The sequence below is a fragment of the Anguilla anguilla genome, chromosome 2 (assembly GCF_013347855.1).
Source record: "Anguilla anguilla isolate fAngAng1 chromosome 2, fAngAng1.pri, whole genome shotgun sequence".
NCBI classification, from domain to species: domain Eukaryota; kingdom Metazoa; phylum Chordata; class Actinopteri; order Anguilliformes; family Anguillidae; genus Anguilla; species Anguilla anguilla.
Window position 1 is genome coordinate 475,272 of NC_049202.1, and position 8,595 is coordinate 483,866.

General features: G+C 40.4%; 1 protein-coding gene across 2 annotated transcripts; it reads left to right on the forward strand.

Moving 5' to 3' along the window:
• The first annotated feature begins 486 nt into the window (after window positions 1–486).
• Window positions 487–8,207, forward strand: LOC118220916 (pyroglutamylated RF-amide peptide receptor). Of its 2 annotated transcripts, XM_035405372.1 has the most exons (7): window positions 800–1,157; window positions 2,398–2,556; window positions 3,816–3,877; window positions 4,789–5,024; window positions 5,622–5,719; window positions 6,483–6,864; window positions 7,785–8,207. In XM_035405372.1, exons 1-7 carry the CDS (start codon window positions 800–802, stop codon window positions 7,786–7,788), a joined length of 1,299 nt encoding a protein of 432 aa, XP_035261263.1. In that variant the 3' UTR covers window positions 7,789–8,207. The 2 variants fall into 2 exon arrangements, with proteins under 2 accessions (XP_035261264.1, XP_035261263.1); XM_035405373.1 differs by having other exon boundaries at window positions 487–1,157; window positions 5,622–5,710; window positions 6,483–8,207.
• Window positions 8,208–8,595: the final 388 nt, after the last annotated feature.

An 8,595-nucleotide genomic window follows, 5' to 3' on the forward strand; every position in this document is an offset into this window, starting at 1 on the left:
GTTACACAGTAAATTGTGTTGATTCAACTCTTAAGTGTTAATTTAACTCGTAGCTGATAACATTTGGCCCCACTGTGAAATATGGGATAAAATGTTATCTACTGAGTGCTGAATTAACACTGGACATTTCACAGTGTAGACCTCAGCATGATACAATTAACTGACTGACAATTAATTACACAAATGGATAGAAAAAAAGCACCTACAGAGAGAAACCTTGGTCTTACCATTGGAAAAAGAACACAAATAGGAATAAGAAAAAAAGATAATATTCAATAAATCAAACTTCATATTGACAAATCATTTGAGCATATTCAGAAAAATCATCCATGCAATGTTTGTTTCAGGCTACAGTGAATGCACTCTGCCACATTTATGGATTTCTGTGTGGGAGATACAACGAACACAAAGCTCACTTTATAATTTATAAAGAATGCCAAAATTTGTTTGTTTCTCTCTCTTACATGTGAAAAAAATAAGCTTAAGCTATTACTTCGCATTCTGTGTGTTTGGAAGACATTCGTCTCTCTTCTGAATACTTGAATACAACAGCCTAAGTGACTGAAGCACGTGCGCGGCTTCAGCCTCTGTTGCCCGGCGAACGCATTGTCTGTCACTCAACAGGAATAATGTTCCTTATAAGGAAAATATGCTCCGAACAGCTTGCCGACAAGACAGGCAAAACAGCTGGACGCGTACCAGGTCGCATTTTTTAAAGGTTTTCAGCTGGATTTCTTCGAAAGAATATTTTTTTCCCCGTAGGATTAGCCTATTTTAAAGAACAGGCAGAAACTCCAACATGACGGCGGTTACAGAGATGGGGACAATGAAAATAACTCCAGAAGTCTTGAAACAGCTCCTTCAGCTGTATAACCTGTCTCGTCAGGAATTTATTGATACTTATAAAATACAACCTCTTGTGTACATACCAGAGTTGCCAACCAGCGCGAAAACAACATTTGTTATTATGTATGCGGTAATTTTTATCCTAGCACTCGTTGGAAACAGTTTGGTGGTTTATATTGTCCTGCGAAAACGAGCGATGCAGACTGCTACCAATATCTTCATATGCTCCCTAGCAGTGAGCGATCTCCTTATTACCTTCTTCTGCATACCCGTCACATTGCTGCAGAACATTTCCTCAGAGTGGCTGGGAGGTAAGTTTTACAAACAGACGCTGTGCCTCATTGCGGATCTTTTAAAATGTTTATTTACAGTGTGATTCTCTCAAAACAAGGTTTGATTCAAGAACCAGAAATGGTTGTGATAAGGTTTTACGTCAGGTGAATATAGTGTACTTAAATCATGTAATGGCTAATAGTGATGACTAAATAATGTATTGCAGCTTATCAAAATAATGTTATGTGGCACATCATTTATGTGGCTGTTATTCTTACTATCAAAGAAAGCTGCAGGATCGCAGGCACTGCAATTCATAGCTACAGCAATGAAGCATAATAAAGAAGCATCAGTGAACTTTTCAGTAAAATCCTGGACCATTTCTCTCAGAATAAGTGGCTACAAAATTTGCTGAAATAACACATGAAGATGCAGTCTGAAGTATTAATTAAAATACATTTTACATCTAATGAATGTCTTTGCTTTCAGATATTTTACATGATTAAAGTTTTCAATTCTGTTAATTAACTGCTGTAAGGAAACTACTGAAATCATTAGCCGATTGAAAACAGAACAAGGCGCATTCCAACAGTGTAATTAGTGTATAATGCCAGATCAGTCTTCATCTCGAGCCAGGAGAAGCAGAAATAATTTCCTTGCTATGAAACTCCAGTTCAAGCCTGATCGTTGCTGACCGTTCCTGATGGGTAAACAGCATAGCTGTTGGTACATTATCTCCAGTCTGAGTCAGTGGAGCTGGAGTTCGAGATGCCGAAGCAGAGAAATTGAATGTCCTGGTTCAGTAAGCAGTGGCAACAGATTGCAGTCTGTAATACAGACATTGAGTGAAAATACTCCAGGAAATAAGGACTTCTTTGTAGCCATAAATAACAATGGAGCAGTAGGAGCATGAATAATTCATTTATAAAATGCAGTTTTATGTATTCAATTTTTTCCAATAACTGAGGCCTACTATAAATAGAGATTGTACAGAACATCAGCTTACATGGGACTGTGATTTGGGTTATGTATGAACGCTCATCAGTTTTTACTCGAAGGCAGGTTCATGAGCTGGAACGATTTCTTGGTAGTGCAAATGAATAAAGGATGGACTCAAGCTTCATCTCAGAGAAATTCAGTTTAAATACAGCAATTTTTTAGATTAGAAACAGCTTTTGTTCATTGGTGAAAATTCTAGCCTTTGCATTTATTCCACATCTTATTGAAAATTTTAAAAAGTGTCACGTTTATTCATGATCGTTTTGTCTTCATTTTTAGGCGTCCTGGTTTGTAAGACCGTCCCGTTTGTGCAGACGACGGCCATAGTGACCGGGATCCTCACTATGACGTGCATAGCGGTGGAGAGATACCAGGGCATCGTCTATCCCCTGAGAATGAAGAGGCAGTACACCCCCCTGAGAGCCTATAAGATGCTAGGTGTGCCCCGGTTACCCCCTCCCCAAAGCAGCATCATTCAGACAGTGTTCAGTGTAGGTGCCCCTGTACAAGCATCATTCAGACAGTGTTCAGTGAGCATCATTCAGTGTAGGTGCCCCTGTACAAGCATCATTCAGACAGTGTTCAGTGAGCATCATGCAGTGTTCAGTGTAGGTGCCCCTGTACCAGCATCATTCAAACAGTGTTCAGTGTAGGTGTCCCTGAAACAGCATCATTCAGACAGTCTTCAGTGAGCATCATTCAGTGTTCAGTGTAGGTGCCCCTGTACAAGCATCATTCAGACAGTGTTCAGTGAGCATCATTCAGACAGTGTTCAGTGAGAATCATTCAGTGTAGGTGCCCCTGTACAAGCATCATTCAGACAGTGTTCAGTGAGCATCATTCAGTGTTCAGTGTAGGCGCCCCTGTACATGCATCATTCAGACAGTGTTCAGTGAGCATCATGCAGTGTTCAGTGTAGGTGCCCCTGTACCAGCATCATTCAAACAGTGTTCAGTGTAGGTGTCCCTGAAACAGCATCATTCAGACAGTCATCAGTGAGCATCATTCAGTGTTCAGTGTAGGTGCCCCTGTACAAGCATCATTCAGACAGTGTTCAGTGTAGGTGCCTCTGTAAAAGCATCTTTCAGACAGTGTTCAGTGTAGGTGCCCCTGTACCAGCATCATTCAGACAGTGTTCAGTGAACATCATTCAGTGTTCAGTGTAGGTGCCCCTGTACCAGCATCATTCAGACAGTGTTCAGTGTAGGTGCCTCTGTACAAGCATCATTCAGACACTGTTCAGTGAGCATTATTCAGACAGTGTTCAGTGAGCATTATTCAGACAGTGTTCAGTGAGCATCATTCAGAGTGTTCAGTGCATGTAGCTGGGCAGTGTGTGAGAACGCACTGGACATTACGTCTAATTGTCACACATTTGTGCCAGAAGACATAATTACTGTAGGTGTTGTGATGCTGCCATTTAAAAATCTTTAAAATAGTCTCTTACAAATATGTGCATGCTTGGTGTAAAGTGGCATATTAATTATATGAATTGCTGTTGAAGGGACACAGTAGATTAAAATCAGATAAAACAGCATTCCAGCATGTATGCACTAAAACAAGTAAAAATGCCTACATACATATGTAATCACCATGGCATCTCGTAAACTCGTTATTTGTGACAGTCTTGTTTATACGACATGGAGTTAATTTTTTTGTTGCTGTATGTGGTCATTGTTTTTTTTTTGCTTGAACAGGAGTCGTTTGGATTGCAGCAGTGATTGTGGGGTCCCCCATGTTGTTTGTGCAGCAGCTGGAGGTGTGTATTAACTATGTGTAGCATGCTAACTCCATTCTGAAAATCTGATTCATATCAAGAATTTACTTAAACTCATAAAAAAATATTTCAGGCAATAAATCCAGTATCTCCACTTATGACATTGAACTAAAAATATATTTTCTATGAAACATTTTGACAACCACACTTTCAGATGTACAAAAGATGAAAAGGGCATACACTTTATGTCATCATACTTTATGCAAAATATTGAATTGAAAGGTACTGTAAGGTAAATATTGAATTGAAAGGAACTGTAAGGGAAATATTTAATCGAAAGGTACTGTATTGTAAATATTGAATTGAAAGGTACTGTTTGTTAAATATTGAATTGAAAGGAACTGTAAGGTAAATATTGAACTGAAAGGTACTGTATGGTAAATATTGAATTGGAAGGTACTGTATGGTAAATATTGAATTTAAAGGTTCTGTATGGTAAATATTGAATTGAAAGGTACTGTAAGGTAAATATTGAATTGAAAGGAACTGTAAGGGAAATATTGAATTGAAAGGTACTGTATTGTAAATATTGAATTGAAAGGTTCTGTATGGTAAATATTGAAAGGTACTGTATTGTAAATATTGAATTGAAAGGTACTGTATGGTAAATATTGAATTGAATGGTACTGTATGGTAAATATTGAATTTAAAGGTTCTGTATGGTAAATATTGAAAGGTACTGTATTGTAAATATTGAATTGAAAGGTACTGTATGGTAAATATGGAATTGAATGGTACTGTATGGTAAATATTGAATTTAAAGGTACTGTAAGGTAAATATTGAATTGAAAGGTACTGTATGGTAAATATTGAATTGAGGATGGGGATTTCTGGAGCTCACCTGCTTGTCCTCTTATTATTTGGAGCCACGGTCCTGTTGCTTTTCCTGACAGGTGAAATATGACTTCCTGTATGAGCACCACCACGTGTGCTGCCAGGAGCGCTGGCAGTCAGTCACCCGCCGCCAGGTCTATGCCACCTTCATCCTCGTGGCGCTGTTCCTGCTGCCCCTCACGGCCATGCTCCTGCTCTACACCAGGATCGGGGTCGAGCTGTGGATCCGCAAGCGGGTCGGCGACTGCTCCGTCTTAAACACCATGAACCACAATGAAGTCAGCAAGATGTCCAGGTAAGGGACCAGTGAGCACCAGCTTTGATTGATAAACACGTTTATTCCCCTTAGTCAGACAGGGGACATATGTGGCGCTATGATCATTGGATAAATGCTAAATGCCCTAAGGACATCTTTTAAATAACATAACTGCCATATTATTATTATCATTATTATTGAGTATGCTACTTAAATTTGAGAACTAAAACCTGCACACACTTATGCTGATAAAAATGCACTGAACCTCATTATCATAAAAACAAATTTCCTGATGATAGATGTACTTTAGTATAGGAGAATGTGATATATGTACTCTAGTAGAGGATGTGATAGACATACTCTAGAAAAGGAGGATGTGATAGATGTGCTCTAGTAAAGGAGGATGTGATAGATGTACTCTAGTAAAGGAGGATGTGATAGATGTGCTATAGTAAAGGAGGATGTGATAGACGTGCTATAGTAAAGGATGATGTGATCGATGTGCTCTAGTAAAGGAGGATGCGATTGATGCACTCTAGTAAAGGAGGATTTTATAGACATACTCTAGTAAAGGAGGATGTGATATATGTGCTCTAGTAAAGGAGGATGCTCTTGTCTCTGTTCTGTTTGAGGCAGGAAGAAGAAGCGTGCTGTGAAAATGATGATCACTATCGTGCTGCTTTTCACACTCTGCTGGGCTCCTTTCCATGTCGTCCAAATGCTGTGTGAGTTCAGTAAGTGCTGTGTGCGTTCAGTAAGTGGTGTGTGCGTTCAGTAAGTGCTGTGTGAGTTCAGTAAGTGCTGTATGAGTTCAGTAAGTGCTGTGTGCGTTCAGTACGTGCTGTGTGTGTTCAGTAAGTGCTGTGTGCGTTCAGTAAGTGCTGTGTGTGTTCAGTAAGTGCTGTGTGAGTTCAGTACGTGCTGTGTGCGTTCAGTAAGTGCTGTATGAGTTCAGTAAGTGCTGTGTGAGTTCAATAAGTGCTGTGTGCGTTCAGTAAGTGCTGTGTGCGTTCAGTAAGTGCTGTATGAGTTCAGTAAGTGCTGTATGAGTTCAGTAAGTGCTGTGTGCGTTCAGTAAGTGCTGTGTGCGTTCAGTAAGTGCTGTGTGAGTTCAGTAAGTGCTGTGTGCGTTCAGTAAGCATTTTAGACCGAGGGAGAGCGCTGAAAACCACTCTGTGTTTGACAAGTGAAGATGTTCTAACCGGGATGGTCTACAGCAGGTTTCAAGGGCTGCAACATCTGCCCATCTGTTCTAAACCACCTCTTCATAGTTAAACTGAAGTTATTATTTTAGTCACATGTACATTGCTTTGAATAAAGTTACTGCCAAATAAACATAATGTAATGTAACATAATGCAATGAATAGAACGCTAAGTATAAACTGACTCCTAACTGAAGGATAACTAAAAACTTAAGAACTAAGCTTTAAAGGATTAGGATAGTCCATCCCTGCCCATAAATGCAGAGTATCTAAAACATGCCAAATCTCTGCCTAGATGACCTGGAGAAGAATTACGACGAGGTCACCGTCAACATGATCATCGCCATCGTGCAAGCCATTGGATTTTTCAACTCCTTCAACAACCCCATAGTGTACGCCTTCATGAACGAGAACTTCAAGAAGAACTGCGTGTCGACCCTGTGCGGCTGCCTCCACAAACCAATCCAGCGCCCCATTCCGATGGAGAGGCCCAAACTGACTGTGCACTTCACCAGACCGGTCAAAGAGGACGCCTTCCTCCACAACACACCCCCGGTGCATTGTTCTGGGACCACCCCATCTGGAACGTCCCACCGAGAGGCTTTCACTGCGTTTATCGAGGAGAAAATATCTTCTGATACTTCACAGCTACCAGCTACCAGCTACTCTTGTTCACAGTGAGCAGTAGGACCACATTCAGATCATTTACTCAGTCCATTTCAAAGGGGACTTCACATTAAACTTATTTTTCAGCCTATTAATATGTGAAATGAGAAAGTTCAGGAAGTGATAAAATTATGTTTATGTTTTCCCTGGAAGTAAACCAGCAAAACATTTCCAGGAGGCATTTCTCCAATTATGGCCACAAGTTCACAGTAACGTTCACAGGAAATGTCACTGATTTCCCAGCCCGTGACACAGCACACGCCTTTCCCTGCTCCGCTCTCTCGTTTACGCTACAGGTAACAGGTAACAGGTAACAGGTGACAGGTGAACTGCCTTTCTCAGTCTCCACAATGGCTACAACATCCTGGCCGCGCCGTCCTGCCCCACCTCAATAACTCACACCTGTGACATCAAAGCCGGGAATGCTGACTGACACCCCAATCAGAGTAATCAACAATCGTGAATTAATCCATTTGCCATTTACCAATCCAGAACTCTGCAGCACAAATTCGTACCCTCAGAAAAGCCCTTTTGTCACGTCTCAGATTCTCTCTAGGCTCCATTGACTGACAGTAAAATAAATATCATTAATAAAAGGACGGGATGCATCAAGGCCCAGAGAAATAAGTGCCGTGCTAAAACATGTGCACTGCATCTGAATTCAAAGTATTGTCAGAGACCAAAAAAAAACAAAAAAAAACTGAATTTTGTGATTCTTCAGGCATAATGCCTTCTGAGGCTAGGTCATGCATGAATGGCCATCACAGTGAAATACCGTCTTTTAAAATTATTTTCTATAATAGGTTGTGACATTGCGTAAGCTTTTTTGTTTTTTCTTGCTGATGTGGCAGTGTAATGTTTTGTGAAATCTGTGGCTAGGGCTTGTGCCTTGTTAGAGCGAACAATGAAATCCTGTCCATTTCTTTTATAGTTGATGAACACCTGACCGTGACCTCGTGTGCGCCAGCCTTTCCAAGGGAGAACATTTTCCAGAGATTGAGTAAAATACTCATGAACTTTCCATAACAGTGTCAGTGCATGCATTTCTGTGGTGTGGATTACACTGTATGAATCCATTTAAACTGCGTTTCTGTTCGTCGCACACTCATTTCGTGTTGTGCTGTACTTCGCTGTAGGTCTGTAGTTCTTATACAAACCTGCATATTGTCATGTACTGTAGATATTTTATGCTGCTTTGAGTGGGTGTTTTTGTCATTTGTCTTTAATTACTAATTTGTTATCACCAAAATAAAGGCACACGGTCCACAACAGAGAGAAAAGTGGAAAAATACTCAGAAAAGCCCAGATAATTACTTTGTTTTCCATGTTTTATAATAAAGTTTCATTGAACAAATGCCAACTGATCTCGTTTTTCTCCAAGCATCAATGTAACAAGCCACTTGTTTCAGAATGACAGCCTTTGACCACGCCTGAATTAGTAGAACTCCTAATGTAGTTGAGGAGGTTCTATATGTAGAGTGATATATCAAGTAAGGATTCAGTGCAGTTGTTTAATTAAAGAGAAAGAAATAAACACAGATTGCTGATCAAGATGCATTTGGCCACATCATCAGTGACACAAGGAGGGAGCACTAGGGGCTTACAGGTCTCCCAACATCAGACACCGTTGCCCAGGCGACCAAGCCAGGGTTGATCAACCCATGGCTCCTCTCCATGGTTACGCAGCTACGAAAAATCTTCAATGTACATCCAATTCCCCTGGGGTGTCCAAACAGTGTTCA

Coding starts and splice junctions, on each gene's coding strand:
- LOC118220916 (XM_035405372.1), top strand. CDS start 800: ATGACGGCGGTTACAGAGATGGGGACAATGAAAATAACTCCAGAAGTC. Junction 3,878..4,788: donor TGTTTGTGCAGCAGCTGGAG/GTGTGTATTAAC, acceptor TTTTCCTGACAG/GTGAAATATGACTTCCTGTA. Junction 5,720..6,482: donor CCAAATGCTGTGTGAGTTCA/GTAAGTGCTGTG, acceptor ATCTCTGCCTAG/ATGACCTGGAGAAGAATTAC.